Source organism: Lentinus tigrinus (genome assembly GCF_003813185.1).
Source record: "Lentinus tigrinus ALCF2SS1-7 unplaced genomic scaffold L226scaffold_3, whole genome shotgun sequence".
In the NCBI taxonomy this organism is placed as follows: domain Eukaryota; kingdom Fungi; phylum Basidiomycota; class Agaricomycetes; order Polyporales; family Polyporaceae; genus Lentinus; species Lentinus tigrinus.
Window position 1 is genome coordinate 1,589,519 of NW_027137912.1, and position 17,689 is coordinate 1,607,207.

The 17,689-nt window shown below is 57.5% G+C and overlaps 6 protein-coding genes across 6 annotated transcripts; 5 read left to right on the forward strand and 1 right to left on the reverse strand.

Annotated features, from left to right (window-relative positions):
* Window positions 1–352: 352 nt before the first annotated feature.
* Window positions 353–1,937, forward strand: L226DRAFT_454207 (S-adenosyl-L-methionine-dependent methyltransferase; the record flags this gene model as incomplete). Its single annotated transcript, XM_067675171.1, has 11 exons — window positions 353–460; window positions 526–567; window positions 620–637; window positions 698–855; window positions 911–985; window positions 1,042–1,062; window positions 1,128–1,143; window positions 1,193–1,261; window positions 1,315–1,627; window positions 1,676–1,760; window positions 1,820–1,937. The coding sequence occupies 11 exons, from the start codon at window positions 353–355 to the stop codon at window positions 1,935–1,937; spliced, it is 1,023 nt and encodes a 340-aa protein (XP_067540899.1).
* A 1,023-nt stretch (window positions 1,938–2,960) lies between these two features.
* On the forward strand, window positions 2,961–4,391 carry L226DRAFT_479019 (N-terminal nucleophile aminohydrolase). The gene is made up of 7 exons (XM_067676823.1): window positions 2,961–3,165; window positions 3,230–3,380; window positions 3,429–3,497; window positions 3,554–3,696; window positions 3,749–3,778; window positions 3,839–4,079; window positions 4,147–4,391. The coding sequence occupies exons 1-7, from the start codon at window positions 2,992–2,994 to the stop codon at window positions 4,290–4,292; spliced, it is 954 nt and encodes a 317-aa protein (XP_067540900.1). The 5' UTR covers window positions 2,961–2,991; the 3' UTR covers window positions 4,293–4,391.
* Window positions 4,392–4,522: 131 nt separating this feature from the next.
* On the forward strand, window positions 4,523–9,122 carry L226DRAFT_530498 (uncharacterized protein). Its single transcript, XM_067679874.1, has 21 exons — window positions 4,523–4,971; window positions 5,022–5,066; window positions 5,119–5,805; window positions 5,861–6,087; window positions 6,144–6,371; window positions 6,425–6,473; window positions 6,526–6,659; window positions 6,712–6,806; window positions 6,858–6,899; window positions 6,951–7,007; window positions 7,067–7,163; window positions 7,218–7,317; window positions 7,378–7,414; window positions 7,466–7,487; window positions 7,546–7,559; window positions 7,613–7,669; window positions 7,732–8,014; window positions 8,066–8,089; window positions 8,145–8,220; window positions 8,269–8,740; window positions 8,797–9,122. The coding sequence occupies exons 1-21, from the start codon at window positions 4,605–4,607 to the stop codon at window positions 8,876–8,878; spliced, it is 3,195 nt and encodes a 1,064-aa protein (XP_067540901.1). The 5' UTR covers window positions 4,523–4,604; the 3' UTR covers window positions 8,879–9,122.
* Window positions 9,123–9,167: 45 nt separating this feature from the next.
* L226DRAFT_530499 (uncharacterized protein) lies at window positions 9,168–12,342 on the forward strand. The gene is made up of 7 exons (XM_067679875.1): window positions 9,168–10,657; window positions 10,770–10,894; window positions 10,954–11,020; window positions 11,096–11,197; window positions 11,304–11,486; window positions 11,556–11,588; window positions 11,813–12,342. Exons 1-7 carry the CDS (start codon window positions 9,395–9,397, stop codon window positions 12,047–12,049), a joined length of 2,010 nt encoding a protein of 669 aa, XP_067540902.1. The 5' UTR covers window positions 9,168–9,394; the 3' UTR covers window positions 12,050–12,342.
* Window positions 12,343–12,577: 235 nt separating this feature from the next.
* Window positions 12,578–12,937, reverse strand: L226DRAFT_197969 (uncharacterized protein). The gene has a single exon (XM_067672798.1). It carries the CDS (start codon window positions 12,904–12,906, stop codon window positions 12,634–12,636), a length of 273 nt encoding a protein of 90 aa, XP_067540903.1. The 5' UTR covers window positions 12,907–12,937; the 3' UTR covers window positions 12,578–12,633.
* Window positions 12,938–13,957: 1,020 nt separating this feature from the next.
* On the forward strand, window positions 13,958–17,442 carry L226DRAFT_454893 (uncharacterized protein; the record flags this gene model as incomplete). Its single annotated transcript, XM_067675209.1, has 10 exons — window positions 13,958–14,310; window positions 14,452–14,675; window positions 14,731–15,266; window positions 15,338–15,438; window positions 15,520–15,663; window positions 15,747–15,871; window positions 16,028–16,254; window positions 16,316–16,439; window positions 16,497–17,219; window positions 17,288–17,442. The coding sequence occupies 10 exons, from the start codon at window positions 13,958–13,960 to the stop codon at window positions 17,440–17,442; spliced, it is 2,712 nt and encodes a 903-aa protein (XP_067540904.1).
* Window positions 17,443–17,689: the final 247 nt, after the last annotated feature.

Sequence of the window (17,689 nt, forward strand, 5' to 3'; positions counted from 1 at the left end):
GCTCGAGACTCCCAACCGACGGCCTCCCTTTCTCTCGCCCTCGGACCTTATCTCCACTCTATTCGAGCCAGATTTTTCGAAGATCCAGGCTGGAGCCAATATATGCTTGAACTCAATCAGGCTCCCATGAGCTGTGAGCAGAAGTTCGCCGTCCCGGGCTTTCCATGACGTTATCCCACCAAATGCTCATTTCCTCGCTGTCAGGGCCTGAAAGAGCAGCGGGTGCCATGCCCTGCCTCCGGGCGCCAGCCAAATCGCAAGACCATATATACTCGTCCCCTGAGGAGTCGCCGCTGTGCAGCTCGGTACTTCGCGCCCCGGTGACCCGCCCGCTATCGCTTCTGACCTCCACATGACAACTAACCAGGATGACTACGTCGACACGAGCTCCGATGGACGTAGTGCGAGTCCGGCACCCTCCATGTACTCGTTCTCCTCGTCCGTCGACGGTCGATTGATGGTCCGTGCCGCTACCGATCATATCTCTCCGCAGTCATAGCTGATGTCCGGCCGGCGTATCTATAGCTTAGGCAAGCTTATGGGCGCATCTTGAACAACCAGAACGATGTATGTAATAGCAGTCGTGCGGGGTTGCAATCATTTTCTGACCCCGAGCTAGACGTACTTCTTACCGGCGGTGGGTACAGTCTTGTGACCGATGTTGGTGGTGATATCTACGACTCAAATGGTGAATCAGGATAACGAGGAGCATCGAAGGCTGGATTTGCAGCACCAGATAATCACCCTCGCTCTTGGCAGCCTTTACCCTGCACCTAACCTGGTCAGACGAGCACTGGCACCTCGGCCAGGAAAGACACCAGCAGTCCTGGATGTCGGTACAGGAAGCGGGAGTTGGTAATTCCCGGATGCTTTCTCCGTTCGGAAGACTGTTCATTCCTTCTATCTGCAGGGCTATCGATATGGCCAAACAATTTCCCCACTGCTCGGTTGTCGGAGTGGATTTGGCACCCCCGAGGGTGGATGGGTAAGTGATAATAGTCTGGGCCGTGCTCTATTTGCCTGCTCATCACCCACATTTAGGGATCTTCCTCCGAACTGTCGGTAAGCGGTTCCCTGCCGACTTGAGTGTTGACCTCGTCTAATTATCGACACCCCCGTCTACCAAGGTTCGAGATAGATGACGTGAGTGGTTCTTGTTCATACCTTTCCAGTCGCTAACCATCGCACACAGGCGAATTTGGGGTTCAGCCATTATAGGGAATCCTTCGATGTCATTCACGCACGGTCTGTCTCCGCCGGAGTTCGTGTCCTTTCTGTTGCATTCTCTTCGGTCTCACTGATTAATATCCCAAGATCCGTGACTTCCCTCAGTTCCTTGAGGAGCTGGCGCAAGCACTGCGTCCTGGTGGCGTAGTACTGTTGGGTGACGGCGAAATGCAACTCTACGATGAGTGGCAAGAGCCGTTGGCATACTCTGAGCAAGGCACCCATAATTTTTCATGGCTACATAGTGTTTTCTTCGCAGGATACAATGCCATGAAAACTCGGGGTGGAAGCGTCGATTCTCCGTCAATGAATCCAACATGGCTTCGAAATATTGATGCCTTCACAGACGTGGGGTGGCACAAGGTCTTCATTCCGATCGGACCGTGGCGTTACAGTGGGTGTAACATCTGTATGCTTGATTTCTTCGTAATGCTCACGACACGCTCAGCGGACCAACGGGAACTGGTGCTCGCGGAGATGCTCCGCGAGGACTGTTTGAGATATATTGCAGGGCTAGGACCTTACCTGCTGAGGTATGGCGCTGTCAAAACGTCGTTCATCTTATTGGCATGGGCTGACCACGCCGTTTCAGTGAGGGATACCTGCCAGAAAGCGTTGAGATGATGCAACGGGAGGCCGCGACGGAGTTACGTGAGCTGCGCGTCCGTCTGCACAGTCGCTGGTCGTTCGCCTGGGCTGTGAAAAAGTGATGGCCACTTCCCCACACTTCGCGAAGTACTGCGGTACAAACCTCCCGCGCGCTTTGCTAACCCTTGCATGTAGTCGTAGCGCCGCTGTAGCAGTCCACATGGGCTCGGTTGCTTCTGGCGCTTCATTTCCACCTTATCCGGTAGTATTGTAACCCTCCCCTCTGTGGTATCCACCTTCCTGCTGTCTCTTGTATCCGATGTCTCGCCTCTCGTTATGCTCTCTCTGCCATCTGTCGAAGCTTGTCGTGATAGATACTGCCCCGCTATCCAGTTAGATCTCGCTGTCTTTCCATCTGAAGATCACCATGAACGTGCGTGTGAGACAGGATGTCACTGGAAGACCAACTATATAGTCCGCAGCGATTCGCTCTGCAATAGCAGTACTAGAAGGCTTCTATGCCAGTCTCTAGGCAGCTGAACGACAGCGCTATGTTGAATGTAGTGCATCTACCTGATTATACTTTCAGTAGTACTTGACACACGCTTGGTTTTACACCAACGTTAAAGTTATATTGCACTGCACATCCCACTGAGATATAGAGCATATTAGTTCGCCAGAAACGCTGAGGCGCTGCCAGATGAAACGCGACGCGACTGAACGTTGCATGAAGTTACAGCCCTTTGCATATCAGTCTGGAATTCGCGACGCGCGAATCTTTATTTGCTCCGAACAAACATTGCCTTAACGGGTAAGAGAAAACAGCCGGTGGCACGAGCCAGTGTGTCCCCAGCCCCGATCCTGCCGCACAGTGCTGCATATCTGAGGCTCTTGCTGCTCAGAAGTGACACACAATTGCACCCTGACCTTCCTAGATTCAATTTCGTGCCAAAATTTGCCCATGAAGTCCTCCAGGAAAACACGCGAGGTTTAGGTTGTTACCTGTTAAGGCAATATTTGTTCGGGACAAACAAAGATTCGCGCGTCGCGAATTCCAGACTAATATGCAAAGGGCTGTAACGCGCGTCGCGTCTCGTCATTAGTATGCACGTGACATCAGCAGCAGGCGTACGTCGGCTCTAGCGCCAGGCGCATACGCGTACCTCTACGACCACCATGAACTCCTTCCTCACCCGTTACTCATCGACAACCCCAGAGGCGGACATCCGGAAGGCAAAGGAGCTTTACGGCGAGGATGAGGACTTCTCCGAAGTGATGTGGGGTTCGACCGGTGGCTTTGGCAACTTAGCGTCCGGTGTGCCGATGTTCAAGCTCCCATCCGTGCAAGATGTACGCTTCTTCGCGTGATTATACTGCCTTTCTGTCTGACGAAAGGCGCGGGACGCTTTGCTAGCCTTCCTCCTTCCTACGAATGCACACAGATGACCACGCCGACCCTTCGTGCCGTATCAAAATCAAGCACGGTACGACAACACTAGCGTTCAGGTTCCAGGGAGGCGTCATTGTCGCAGTGGATTCTCGAGCTACAGCAGGGAGCTACGTCGGTGAGTTGATATTCCGTTGGTCATGTCCATCGTGTTGACGCGTTGCAGCTTCGGGAACTGTGAAGAAGGTCATTGAGATCAACCCTTACCTCCTCGGAACTATGGCAGGTGGCGCAGGTACGCCGCAGTTTACTCATACAATTGAAGACAAGTTCACCTGCGTATTCGTCTAGCTGACTGTCAATACTGGGAGACCTACCTCGGCATTCAGTGCAGATTGCACGAATTGCGTAACCGGGAACGCATTTCAGTTGCTGCTGCGAGCAAGTACCTGAGTAACCTCGTGTACAGCTACAAGGGAATGGGCCTTAGCATGGTGAGCATTCTTGATGCTCGCACAACTGTGGTTTGCTGAGGATGTCTGGCAGGGTACCATGATTTGTGGTTGGGACAAGACGGTATGTGTTTGCACGTGACATTGATTGCTGTGGCCTCATACTGACATGCTTGAAACTCAGGGCCCTGCTATCTTCTATGTTGATTCTGATGGGACTCGGCTCAAGGGCGATCTCTTCTCAGTCGGGTCCGGTAGCACCTTCGCATACGGAGTCCTCGACCAGGGCTACCGCTGGGACCTGACGGACGAGGAGGCCCAGGAACTCGGCAGACGCAGTATCTACGCGGCTGGTCACCGAGATGCTTTCTCAGGTAACACCGTAAACCTGTACCACGTGAAGCAGGATGGTTGGAAGTTCATCGGTACGTGGTTAGCTTGCTCAGTCGCAATGGCGAAAATCCCTCATCATCTTGATCTTGATCTTGCTAGGCAACTACGACGTTTCCGAGCTACACTACAATGGCCCAGGAGATGTTCCTGGCGCCACAGGCGGCGGGTATGGATATGACATACGTGTGGCTGGGCGGACGTCTACGAATGCGCCGGAGGGTGAAGCCGGTGAAGGGCAGGCATAAATGGGGGGGATTATCGTGTACTGTAGACTGTTGCAATAGCTCACTGGATTTCCCTTGCGCCTCGCTATGCCCATAAGCGAGCTGTTGAACATGCGAGTTCATATTTCGAGAACAAAGATCATGCAATGGGGAGATCTAGAGTTGCTTGAATCGGGCGTTGGGTAGATCTCGAGATCTGATGTCATTCTCGACCTCTGCTCTGCTGCCGCCGGTGTTGCCTGGTTGCCTCTCTGCGCCTGCTCCTGCACCTCTTTTCTCTGTATCTGGCTCTTTACATATGCCCGTTGCTTGCGTGCTGCTGGGTCAGCGAGTATGAAACGCCTCTTCTCCAAGACGTTCAAGACGGCGGCGCCCGCTACAAAGCCCGCTTCAGTAGCCATTCCGGCGACTACCAACCCACCAATACATCATACAGGTCTCCAGCCAAAGGATACCCTTCCACCGGTGCCGCACCCATGCCCGTATGAATACATATCTATTGTTGCGACCTCCGATGGGCTGTTACTGCGTCCCCGACACCCCGGTACAACCCAGTCACAAGAAGACTTCGAGTCGGAGGTGAGAGTCGCATGGGGGAAGGGAGGCAAAGTCGAGACACTTGGAGCCCCCACTGAGAACGTGGACTGGGAAGAGAGCGTGGTGGTGTATGGGATCGTTGGGTTTTTTGAACTGTACTCGGGTAATTATACCATGCCGCATTCTATGGCCCCCGCTTAATACGTCCGACAGCCTCCTACCTCCTCGTAATATCATCCAGAAACGTCGTGGGCGACTGTGAGTAATAGCCAGATATCATGATTGAACTGAGTCTCATACATTGGGAAAGTCCTTGACCCTAGGCACACCGTGTATGGCGTGAAGGGGGTCACAGCGATACCTCTCGAAGAGGACCGCGCCCGGACAGTACTCTCTGCCTTGGCTTCCCGCAATAAGGTCGACCGTCGTGTTTCTCTCCTCCCCACTGAGTCCTCCCAGGCAGAGCTTCTTCAGTCTGAGGAAGGAGTCACTCCCGCCACCAATGGCGAAGCAGACGGTACGAGGTCTCCTCGGGTCAAGTTCGCAGACGAGCACGAGGTCAAGGTTGTCTCGCCTCGTCCAGATCAAGAGTTCAATGTCAATGAAGACAATGGACCTCCATCCCCCTCTTCCTCCACGGCATCTACACCCTCGTCTACTACGTCCAACAGCACCGACACGGTTGTGAAGGCCCTCACTGAACGCCTGTCGTTCTGGACGCGACTGTCGAAACGCAACTCCAGGCAGAACTCAACCATTGACCACATGCTCGTCGAGCAGTCCGAACCCGCACAACCCCCGATCGACCCAGCGGAGCTCGAGTCGATCCTCAAGGACGCTTCTAAAGACCCCGAGGAGGTTATTGACTCGATCGTCGCATCTGCCGCTCCACCGCCACAGACCATCGAGGAGAAACACTCGGAGCTTGAAGCGAAGATCGTTCGTGAATGTATTCGAGAGTTCACCCGGGGTGGGATGTACTTCGCGTACTCTTATGGTAGGTCCTTTTGTCGATTCATCATTGTATATCCGCTTATGAATGCCTCATGCAGACATCACGCGGTCACTGCAACACAAACATGAGCTTGTTGCGAAGACGAAGACCCAGAACGCGTTGCTAGAGACGCTCAATGCACTAGACAATTCCAACCGGCTGAGTCCTGTCAGTGAGACAGTGGACGTGCTCGCGGAGCCGTCTGCAGCGCTGCCGTTGTGGCGCCGGGTCGACCGTCGTTTTTGGTGGAACGAATGGCTATCAAAGCCGCTCATTGATGCAGGGGTACACAGTTCCGCACTCTTAGCCACCGCGGAGCGTAACCTCACCTGTCGCTACAGCTCCATCCATACGTCCTGCCGATCATGCAAGGCTTCTTCCAGACGTCGTCGTTTCACATCGCTCGGGAGCCGGTGGCGGCCGAGGAAGGCGACAGCGTGCTCGTGGAGTATATCATCATCTCGCGCCGTTCGAGAGACCGTGCGGGCTTGCGATATCAGCGTCGAGGCATTGACGACGACGCGAATGTGGCGAACTTCGTTGAGACTGAAACTGTCATGCGAGTGGAGGTGCGTACACGCCCGCTTTTGCTTTTCAGTTGCGTATGCTGACAGTGTTGTAGCGGGAGGGGCTATCCAACGTGTTCAGTCACGTCCAGGTCCGAGGGTCGAGTGAGTATATGCTGGGCCTTCGAGGACGATGTTTGCTGATATTAGCTCGAAGTCCCCCTGTTCTGGAATCAGCAAGGATTGGCCTTGAAACCTGCACCCCAGTTGAATCCTGACCGCACACATGACCAGAACCTTCATGCGATCCAACAGCACTTGTCGAAGACGGCGTCGATATACGGGCCATTGGTGCGGTGTTGCATATATCCCACAGTAGGGGGGCGGCTAATTTATTTGGTAGACAATTGTGAACCTTGCCGAGCAAAGTGGCAAGGAAGGACAAGTGACGAACAAGTACGGAGAGTATGTGAAGGAGCTTGGCTCGCCTGACATTAAGTGAGTACATGGGACCCACGCTTGGCTAGAGCGCTCATATAGCCCTTGCAGGTATCAGGCGTACGACTTCCATGCTGAGACGAAAGGCATGAAGTGAGGGATTATTGCGCAACTCGTGAGCCTTCGTTGACGCGTTCTTTGTAGGTACGAGAATATCTCGAAACTTATTGAGACCCTCGAGCGTACCTTCGAGAGCCAGGGGTATGTTTGTCTTGCAATTCCTGGAGTGTTGCTCTTACTCACAGAGGTTCTGTTCCCAGGTACTTCTGGATATCGAACAACCATATTATGTCACAGCAGAAGGGCGTCTTCCGAGTCAATTGTATCGACAGCCTTGATCGTACCAATGTGGTCGAGGTATGGCCGACTTTCATCTCCAGCATGCGAATGATGTTCATAGTATTGTCGTAGTCCGCCTTTGCGCGTTACGTCCTGAACAAACAGTTGGGCGCTGTCGCCCTTTTGAACCCGGAAGATCGCAGAACCGAAGTGGATGTCGTGTTCAATGACGGTGCGCATTTCATTGTCCCCAAAGCACGTTCCCATGAACGCTGACACGTGCGTCCCGCAGTATGGGCGAATAATGGAGACGCTATAAGCCGGGCCTAGTGAGTCCAAACTGCTCTGAGACGTATGGACGTCAGCTCACGTCACCCCAGCGCCGGGACGTCAGCCCTCAAGGTGTGTAAATTCACATTGTGCGATTAATGCCCGCTGAAGCTAATTCTTATAACGACAGGGTGACTTTACAAGGTACGCCATGCCAATCGTGCTGCGGAAACCGTGTAGGCTGAGATTCTTGACAGGACGGGGAAGCGCGACCTGGCAGGTCTGCTGAACGATGGCGTCAACTCGCTATCTCGGTGTGTAGCTCTACCCAGACCACTCGCAGGCAGATGGCTGACACGTCCATGCTGCTGCGCAGAATGTACACATCGACGTTTGGCGACTGGTTCAGCCAAGCTGTGATTGACTTCATGCTCGGCAACCGCACCACCTCCGTCTTCTCAGAGTTTTTGCTCAAGCTCCAGTCCACGGATCCCAGAGACCTCATCCGCATCACGAAGATCCGGCAGGACGCCATTGCGACGTGTGTCTCTCGTCTTCTGCCCGAGGGTGAGCGGCTGCTGTCAGGGTGGACTTTGGTCGCTCCCGAAGAGCTGAACACCAAGGCGGGCGATAAGTTTGAGGAGAAGGTTTTGCTACTGGTGCGTCCAATCTCCGCGATGAAGCGGGCATTTTGCTGATAGCCGTGACAGAGCGCGAAGGCGCTGTACATTATTGTGAGACTCGTTCATCATTGGTCCTCGTGGTGTTGTTCCAATATACGTATCACAGAGTTATGACTATACCCTGGAGAAGGTGAAGATGTATACCCGCGTCCCTCTCGGAGATATTGCAGGAATCACTAAAGGTGTGCCCATACACCAATGAAATTGAATGCGCCGCTAACTGGGTCTAGGCGCATATATCCTGTCGCCACTGGAAGAGGCCAGTCGAGACCCTCTGCAGAATGCAGGGTTCATCGTGTCCTGGCACAATACCCAAGATCAGGATACCCGGGTGACGAGCTATTCGATGCGAAACAGCCTGGATCTAGCCACACCTCCTACTTCACCGGTTCCTACGACGTCTAGGTTCTCCCTGTCGCTGACAGCGCCCCGGAAGGGCACTGCGCCGTTGTCACAGATTATGTCGGAAGCGGCAGCACCGGCCGCAGGGCAGGAGACGATCTTCGCGGCGTTCAAGGCCCTTCCTGTGGACCCTGCGCGGTCTAGAAGGGAGACGGGGAGCTTTATTCAGTCTCCGGACGAGCTCTCGAGCGCGAAGAACTGCAAGGAGGCGGTGGACATGATTGTGGACGCGATCCGGCAGGCGTGCAAGGACATAGGCAACGAGCGTCCAGACTTCATTACGGAAGCGGATGTAGTGAGGTGAGTGCTGCGACTCGGGCATCGTGGGGAGAGCTGACGAGTGTTCTGTGTTGCAGTCTGGCGGAGGCACAGCGGATGACGAGCGTGTATGCGAAGATGGAGTATGGCGTGAAGAGGTTGCTATGGCTGGGCAGTTGACGGACGCGGTGGTGATGGAGGGAGTGGAATGTATTGATAGTGCGGACTGTGCATGTATCGAGTGTGCGTGTATCTCTCGTCGCTGCATGAGTGTGGCCGCTTGTGCACGTTGGTCGTGGGCCGCGCATGGACGAGGGTTAACTGTGGCTCGGCCACGGAGGCTGGGCTCGGGGGCTGTGGTTGCCGTCGGAGGTGAACCAAGAGGGCGTGGTACCGAACCAGGCCACGCGCGAGTCGAACCGGAGTGGGCCGATTGATTGCTGATTGAACGCTTAGTGTGGCGTCGCGGGCGCGTTGTGTACTCCTCCTTGTTCCCTCTGCGGGAGAGCGCGGTCGTGAGCGTGCTCTGTGACTTTATGCTCTGATATATCCCGGCTGGACTGCAGGCGACACCTACTATTCCCCGCTGCACACAGGTGCCCAGCATATCCATCTCCCTCGCACTCGCACTCCCACTCGGCTACTACCGTCCTACTCTTATAATCCTGTATATCCTTTCTTCTTTGAACCTGCCCCATGGCGACATCACACTCCTTACCACCACCAACACATCGGACGGTGGCCCAGCTCCCCTTCGCTCCTTCCAACAATGCCCCCCGCCTCCCGGGCATCAACACCTCCCTCTCTGCCACCGCGACGCCCTCACGCGGGAACTCCCCCACCTCGGCAGCATCTCCAGCCAACGCCCATGCCCGCACCGGCTCAGTCCTCTCCTCGCGCTCCCGGGCGCAGCCCAACATGAGCCATGCTGCAACAGACCTCCCCCTCGTCTCTTCTGCATCCGTGCCCATCCTCCAGCCTCGGCCCACAGCAGGCACCACCCATGTCGGAGGCGTCTTGCCATCAGCTTCCTTCTTCCACCCTTCGCGCCCGAATTACCCTCCGCTATCTGCCACGCCGCCTCTCCCCCGTCCCTCGACCGCAGGCTCGATCTCGTCTATCGGGGGCTCGACCGTCGACGCCGTGCGTCTCTCCCAAGTGGGCGCCCCTCAACAACGTGACAGGATCTCGGAAGGGTCGGATAGCGTCGACCAGTCGATGGAGGAGACAAAGGCAGGGACCATAGCACCTTCCTTGCGGTCTTCGAACAAGTTCAGTCGTGAGCCCCTTCTTCCTATTGGTGGTCCCCCCAAGTCTGGCAGTGTCGCACGCCCGACGATCGTCACCCAGACAAACCCGTACAGTCGCAGCGACGGCCAGGTCAGCGCAGGTGCGCGCATGCGTGGCAGCTTTGAGAAGCTCTTCAAGCGCGGCTTTAGCAGCTTCGAGCGGTCCCCGGTGTCCCCAGCCAATCCATCGTCTAACGGCGCGTTTGGCCCCATCCAGACGCGCTCAGCGGAGGTATCACCTATCACCTTCGAGCTGAACGTGGGTGGGCCCGGGGCCGACCGCTCTCCTACCTCACCAGGTCACCGCAAGCATAGCTTGTCTCCCCTGCAAGGGTCGTCCACTTCGCTCAACCACGCTTCCTTCATTGCAACCCCGCCCCCACTCATGGACCCACCATTATGCGCCGTACCCATCATCGACAGCAAGACCGGGAAGCCCATGCGCAAGTGGCAGCTACACCCCTCCCGGAATCGGTTTTTCCTCGGCGGACGCCTGCTGACGGGCGGCGACTCGCCGTGGGCCTTCATTGCGTCGCTGACGATAGTGCTGGCGATTTCGGGCATATACTTTGGGACGACGTGCGTGTGGTGGTGGCAGAACGAGAGCCCTGCGGTCGCGGCGGTGGGCGCGTACATGTGCTTGCTGACCATCTCGAGCATGTTTGCGACGGTGAGTGCTCGGTCGTCTTCCAATTGGATTGCGGGGCCATGCAGTGGCTGTGCCGCATCGTGGTTGGAGGGAATGGGTTGGGCCGGCGGTAACTCATGCGCTCCGATTGCAGGCATTCCGAGATCCTGGGATCCTCCCGCGCAATCTGGATCCCGACCCTCCTTACCCGGTTACATCGTCCGCGGATGGCAGCATTCGCCAACCGTTACCTCGAGACCTGAAAGTGCGAGCGGGAATGTGAGTTGTGGCGTCCTGGGAGTGTGTCCGTTAAAGTTGACGTGTCGACTCACTTGCAGCGTGCGGACAAAGTTTTGTCCGACATGCATGACTTACCGTCCGCCACGATCAAGCCATTGCAAGATGGTCAGTGTTACATCCATTAGTTATTTAATGAATCACTCACGGCTATCGTTCTCCTGTGCTGCGTCTCACGGACAGTGCGATAATTGCGTGGACGGTTGTGACCATCACTGCCAATGGGTGAACAACTGTGTGGGGAGGCGCAATTACACCGCCTTCTTCACGTTCCTGTTCTCGGGGGTAAGTCCGTCCTCGACAGTCCGGGATGTCGGCGTTGCGTCAGGCACGATGCGGTGTTGTGTCTCGAAGGATTACGGTCATCATCTCACGACTGCTCCACTTCCAGGTGATCACTTTAATTCTGGTGATCTGCACAACCGCCCTGCACTTGGCGCTGCTGTCGCACAAATCTCACATGAGCTTCCGGCACGCGGTCGCAACATCACAAGGCATTGGCAGCGCGATTGCATTTTGCCTGTCAATCGTCGTCATCTGGCCAGTCTCGGCACTGCTGTCGTACCACCTCCGGGTAAGCTGTTACATTGGGCCACCCGCGAGAGGGATGATAGAGATTTACTGACTCGGATTGATCGGACAGCTCCTCCTGCTGAACGTTACTACGATCGAACAGGTACGTGTGCTTGTGTGCGGGGCCCGATGTGCTCACGGGCGTGTCCGGTTATGTTGCGAGGCCCCTGTCGGACGACGATCAGTGACATTGCACTGACTGTACACGCGCGGGGAGCGGACCGGGTGTCGTTTCAGTTGTGACTGGCTGGGAGAAGTGCCGCTGACGAGAGACCCTCGTAATTTTCCGGCTCATGCGGATGCTCCGAACGTGCCCACGAACGGTAGATCCGGAACCAAGCCCACAAGTCGCTCGTGCCGGGGCCAGCGCCCCCGAACCCGTTCTCGCACGGGAGCTGGCGGAAAAACATGGTGTACATGCTGTGTCGGCCTACAGGGTACTCTTGGCTGGACGCACGGGCGATTGCTACGGAGGACAAGCGCCAAGTTAACCCCGGGTTCGTCCACGAGGACGAGTGGCCGGAGGATGTCGAGCACGGGCCGGGACGCGGGAAGGGGGAGTGAGGGCGGCGGGGGGTTATTAATATTTCTGGTCTGCGGCGTGACGGGACACGGATGAGACGGAAGTGTTTGGGGGTGCCTCGCGTTGTACTCGCTGTGAGGGCGGTGCATGTGCAACTCTGTGTCTGCATCATTGGACAGGGATAGATAGTACATAAGTTATATGGCATTGGCGTTTCTGATTCGGACATAAGCTCCGGGAAGGACGAGCACGAGGATAAGGCGGCGTGCGTATCAGCGCAGGGCGTGCTGGGATTAGGATGGAAGTCCGATGGACGGAGGGTGGCACGACCGACGAGCGAGGAATTAGAGTGTGAAGGGTGTTCGATATATGCTAGGCACGATCACGGGCGTCTTGCGATCTGAGAACGGGGGTGACCGCATACAAAGTGGCAAGATCTGGGGTACATCGGCGCAACAGGCTCCGTGTCGGTGCCCAGTGTTCGCGCTGGGCATGCTGGGCTCGGGCCACGGAGAACGTACGTACGCAGGCTTGGCTCGCCGCTGCATCTGTGTGGGTTGCCCGGAGGAAGGCGTAGAATTCAGTCCGACGGTGGACCAAAACCATCCGAGCACGCGCGTGTGTATCAGTGTTTGCGATCGGGTGTGACGTGACGGAGGGACGCTTGTCTGTTTCCGGAAGGTCTCCGGAAGACAAGGCACGAGCGGACGACAGACCACGCGCAGTGACGCAATGTCTGATCGCCCCCGTTCCTGTCCAGTAAGTGACTGCGAATCGTGCGTCCCTCTTCCCTGTCCTGCTCGCCATGCTTCCCGCGAGGCGTTGCACTCGGTGTCCGATGGCCCGACAGCTGGGCAATGGCTGGGGGCAGCAGCGAGCCAGGCGGCGGCCGGGCCATGTGTAGATCAAGGTTATTGCCTAATTTGGGGCCCCAATCTCCGAGCATGGATCACGACCATGATGACATGGCCCGGCCCGATCTCGCGTGGGTGGCCATGATGCGTGCCAAGTTCGAATGTGGCAGCGCTGAGTTTGTGGGACTGGGCGGGGTTTGAATGCGGCATGCTCGGCAGGGGGGCGGGCGATGGACGTTGGCAATGGGAGCGTCGCTGGGGACGTCGCAGTCTCGCATCCATCCCGCCCTCGAGCGCATCCTGTCGTCCCGCCCGCGGCCGCAGAGGCCCCTGTGCTGCCCGCTCCCACCAGTGCCGAGTCGGTGGCGAGCGACGCGCGCGCGTGTGGAGACGAAGAGATCGAGAAGGAGAGAGGAGTCTGGTGCCCGTGCGGGCGACAAAGTGGGACACGCGTATGTTTTGTTGAGTAATCCGCATCCGAATCAGTCACAGACGCACTTGCGGGCACCCTCCCGGACACACAAGAATGGACCCGAATTCGACTGCCAGCCCGTCCTCCTCGGCCTCCCGTCCATCCACCGCCAGAGCCCGCTCGTCCCGCAGACCACCAGCCACCGCGGCACGCACGCCCAGGAAGCCCAAGTCCAAGCCAGCCCCCGTCGACGTCCCCGCGGAACCCACCCCGCCTCCGAGCCAGCCAGAGCCAGAGCCAGAGCCCGCGCCCCCGTCCCTCCCCTCGCCCTCTTCCCACTCGCCTCCTCCGGCCTCCGATAACCGCGGTATGTCACCCCCCTTCTTTCTAATCAGATGGCGCTCGCCCGCCCGTCCGTCCTCTTACGTCCCTCTTTCCCTAAAGGTTCGCGCATCTCAAACATTCGCGATCAGCCTCTGCACTCCTCTCGCTTCACCGCTCATCTCCAGCCCTATCCTGGTCCGGGGGCCCCTCCCGCACCCGCTTCCTCCTCCTTCCCTCCCGCCGCCATGAATCCCTCATACCCCATCAATGGCAGCCCGTATCCCTCCTCCCCGTCCCCCTTCAACCAGCCCTCCACCGGCTCCCCAGCAAACGGCCAGAGCGCGAACGTCACCCCCACCATGCAAACACACCCTGTCCAATACCAGTACACCGTCCACCACCCGCCCTACGGCCACCATCCGTACCCGTCATACCCCCAATATCCCGCCGGCATGATGATGTACCAGGCCCCGCCGGGCGGACTCCCCGACGCAGGCGCCGGCTCGTCCTCCGCACCCCCGCTCGCAACAGGTAAACGGAAAAGGAAGTATACGCATGACGGTGTACACAGCAGGGCATCTGACGAAGACGGTGCAGATTCTAGCACAGACCTCCATCGCGCTGGCTCGGGCTCCGCGGCGCCTCTTGTCGACAGCAAGAAGCGAACAAAGACCCAGCGCGCCTGCGACAGCTGTCGCTCCAGAAAAATAAGGTCCGTCCTCTACAGGACCCATTCTCGTCCTTCTTCCAGCTCAATCTACCCATCCCCGTGTACCTTGACGCTTCCCATCCCCCCTCGAATTTTCCGACCTTGGACGCATGGACCGGCTGACTCCTGGTATAACCTCCATAGATGCGACATCCTGGCAGACTCTGATCCTCAGATATGCCAGCACTGTAAACAGTACTCCTTCGAATGCACCTTCTTCCTCCCTATCACCGAGACCCGGTTCAAGAAGAAGAAGTTGGAAGAGGAGGCCGCCGCAGCCGCGGCGGAGAAGGAGAAGGAGGCAGCGGAGCGGAGCACGTCATCGCCACAGGCAGAGCATCCCAAGGGAGGGGACATCAAGGTCTATGGTGAGCAGCTCTTCATATCCCTCCTCACCACCCGCCCATGGTTAACCTCGCACAGGCCCGACATCCACCGCTCACCTCCTGCACTCGCACCCGTTGGTCTCCTCGCGGACGTACGAAGCCTACGACCTGCGATACCACCACTCCTGGGACCTGAGTGCCGATGGGGACGGAATTATCCGTGTACACGAGCCCGAACAGGGCGAGTTGCAATTCGCGCTTCCCAAGCCGATCGACCTGCGCATAGAGCGCGACGTGATTGAACAGTTGGTTAACTCGTACTTTGTCGACGTGGCCCCAATGCTTCCTGTTGTCACCCGAGAAGAGTTCATCGCGAACAACCCCCCTCCGCCCATACTGCTGTACTCCATGTGTCTCGTCGCGGCCACGCGGCGGAACGTACCGCAGAAGGTTTTCGAGTCTATACGCTACACCGTCAACAGCCTGCTCAAGGCTGAAGACGTCCTGTCCACGGCTTCGATCGTGAACGTGCAGTCCCTACTCATCCTTGCGATGGTGGGCGACTGCCATTCGCAGTACGTTCCGCATGCGCTCTCAGCGCTGTGGATTCGGCTCGGATGCGCGATCCGCATGGTGGGCTGTTTACTGGCTTTGTCACCACCACGGTTTGCTTACCTAGCGGGTTGTCTGCACTGTATCTTCAGGCGCAAGACTTGGGCTTGCATCGAGCCGAGTCTGTCAAACAGAACATTGAGATGCGCAGACGACTGTGGGGTGTCTGTGTCATTAGCGACCGGTGGTATGTGTCCGCTTCCGAAACGCGCCCCCGCCGGATATATGCGCGCAACGAGGGTGACAGCGATGCTGACCTTGTGCTCAGGATAAGCCTGACCTTCGGGCATCCCTACATGATCGATATCAGAGACTGCGACGCGCGTCTGCCATCCTCTGGTGACCCGAACGATCTGTACTTGGATGAGCTCGTCCGGTTGAGTGTCATCCTCGGGCGAGTGCAGAAGACCATTTATACGTGAGCCCTTCCTTGATGACCCGTGCCGTGGCCATCGGCCTCGGCCGTCTGCTTTGTTCGCGGCTGACTAGTGCGGCCGGCAGGCCTGCCGGGTTGAATTTGACCAACGACGAGGAGCTTCATTCGCTCCTGGCAGACATAGATGCATGGAAGAACAACCTTCCAGCAGATCTGCAGTTCCGCGGAACAGACACACCACGCAATGCCGGTACGTCCGCCCTCCTTGAGCCAATCGGCGAGCATTGCGTGCGCATGCGCCGACGGGGTGTGTGGTGCCATCGCGCCCAACGCATGCCACGTCGAAGAGCCGATTTATGCTACACGCCGCTATGGGACTGCCACTAACGTTTGGTGACCGGTCCAGGCCTCCTGTTCCTGTTCTACACGTGTGTGAACATGATATTTTGGCGCGTGTTCATGCGGATATCGTACTCGTGCCCGGCGCACCTCAAGTTTTCGCTGACCGTCGAGAAATGGTCCGGGCTCGTGAAGATGTCTGGCGACGCTATCGACTGGCTCGACACGCACGAGACGATGTACGACGTGTGGTTACTGGTTGCGTACTGCGCAACCTCGTGTGCGCTCATCCAGGTGCGTTCTCTGCCGTCTGGCTGTGTGGCTAAAAATCTGATACTCATGGTGTCGGTTACAGTATCACACGTACGCGCGGCGGCAAGACCCAGCGGCCCAGATGAAGCTGAAGAAACTCCGGGATTGTGTACGCAAGTGGGAGGCATCGCTCTCGCCTGACCACATGTCAGCTCGACGAAAGGCCGGTCGACACATGTCGCAGACAGTCTCGATGTAAATGTGCTAACACTTCTCACAGACAGCGGAGATCATCGCTCTCCTTTACGAAGCTACGCAGACCCCACCCGCCCCGAGCGATGCGCCAGTGCTCAACCCAACAGGCGGCGTCAAGGGCAAGCCACAACTATCGTCGCTCAAGTTCCAGAGGGACAGCACCCGCCCTGGTGGAGGTGTGTTTGTCGCGAAGGGCCCCGTCGCCGATAAGGAGCTGAAGGAGCTGCCGGAAGGAACAATCATAACTGCAGGAGCAGGAAGTGAGGACGAAGGTGAGGCGCCCACCGCGGTGTCGTCTGAAGCCCGCTCGAACGATGATCCTCTGCGCTCCTCTCTGTCTCATCCGTCCCGCTCGCGGTCTGGCCCTGGATCCGTCATGCCGGCCGACACCATGGTGTGGTCGTCCTCGTCCGCACCTACCTCGGTGTCCACGTCCGTGCCGACGTCCATGGTCGTTGACTCTGCAGCTGCAGGAAGAGGCGGCAGTAGCGGCGCTCGTCAACAGCTCCAACAGCAACAACGACAACAACATCAGCAGCAGATGCAAGGCCAGCAGTCGATGGTCAACTTCTCGCCGCTCGGCGGCAACTACCCGAACATGAACCCAGCACTCAACGACCAGATGGCCGCGCCGGAGAACGTGCAGGTGATGAACGTCCTCGACCAGACGCATGCAGGGAACGTCCTCGAGCAGCAAGCGATGGCGGACGTCGGCTTCCTTGATGGGATCCCCGGAACGATGTTCGATTGGGGTTCGTCGTCGCTCTTCCGGAGGAGTCTCCGACGATTATGTGATGTGCTGACGGCCAATTGTACACAGGCCAATGGGAGACGTTCTTCTCGCGCTTCACGCCACAGATGTCGTCGGGCTTCCAGACGCGCATGGGCGGCGACGTGGCGATGGCTGGGACGGTGACCTCGCCCCAGGACGCGCAGAACCAACGGTTCTTCCCCGGGCCCGACGGAGGACTATAGTGGGTGGCGTGCAGGAGGTGTTGTTTTGCACGCTTAACTGCCGGACTAGCGGCGAGCGCTGCCCGCGGCGGCGGCGAACTCTTGGCTGGGAACGCCCCGCCGTGTGGGCAGCCAGTGCCAGTGCCAGTGCCATGCGTGGGCTGCTGAGGGCCTGCGTGGCGCAGGACGCGGAGTCACGGGTTGCGCCCGTCTTCCGGCCAGGGAGAGCCATGACATCATCGTCTCTTTGTTCGGATTCTTGGCTGCT

Excerpts from the sequence above, each read along its gene's own strand:
- L226DRAFT_530498 (XM_067679874.1), top strand. The coding sequence starts at position 4,605 with ATGAAACGCCTCTTCTCCAAGACGTTCAAGACGGCGGCGCCCGCTACA. Across the intron at positions 5,067-5,118 it reads CAGAAACGTCGTGGGCGACT|TCCTTGACCCTAGGCACACC; the intron begins GTGAGTAATAGC and ends ACATTGGGAAAG. Across the intron at positions 6,088-6,143 it reads AGCCGCTCATTGATGCAGGG|CTCCATCCATACGTCCTGCC; the intron begins GTACACAGTTCC and ends CTGTCGCTACAG.
- L226DRAFT_479019 (XM_067676823.1), top strand. The coding sequence starts at position 2,992 with ATGAACTCCTTCCTCACCCGTTACTCATCGACAACCCCAGAGGCGGAC. Across the intron at positions 3,697-3,748 it reads AGGGAATGGGCCTTAGCATG|GGTACCATGATTTGTGGTTG; the intron begins GTGAGCATTCTT and ends GATGTCTGGCAG. Across the intron at positions 4,080-4,146 it reads GGATGGTTGGAAGTTCATCG|GCAACTACGACGTTTCCGAG; the intron begins GTACGTGGTTAG and ends TGATCTTGCTAG.
- L226DRAFT_530499 (XM_067679875.1), top strand. The coding sequence starts at position 9,395 with ATGGCGACATCACACTCCTTACCACCACCAACACATCGGACGGTGGCC. Across the intron at positions 10,895-10,953 it reads CTGAAAGTGCGAGCGGGAAT|CGTGCGGACAAAGTTTTGTC; the intron begins GTGAGTTGTGGC and ends ACTCACTTGCAG. Across the intron at positions 11,487-11,555 it reads TGCTGTCGTACCACCTCCGG|CTCCTCCTGCTGAACGTTAC; the intron begins GTAAGCTGTTAC and ends TTGATCGGACAG.
- L226DRAFT_197969 (XM_067672798.1), bottom strand. The coding sequence starts at position 12,906 with ATGGCCCGGCCGCCGCCTGGCTCGCTGCTGCCCCCAGCCATTGCCCAG.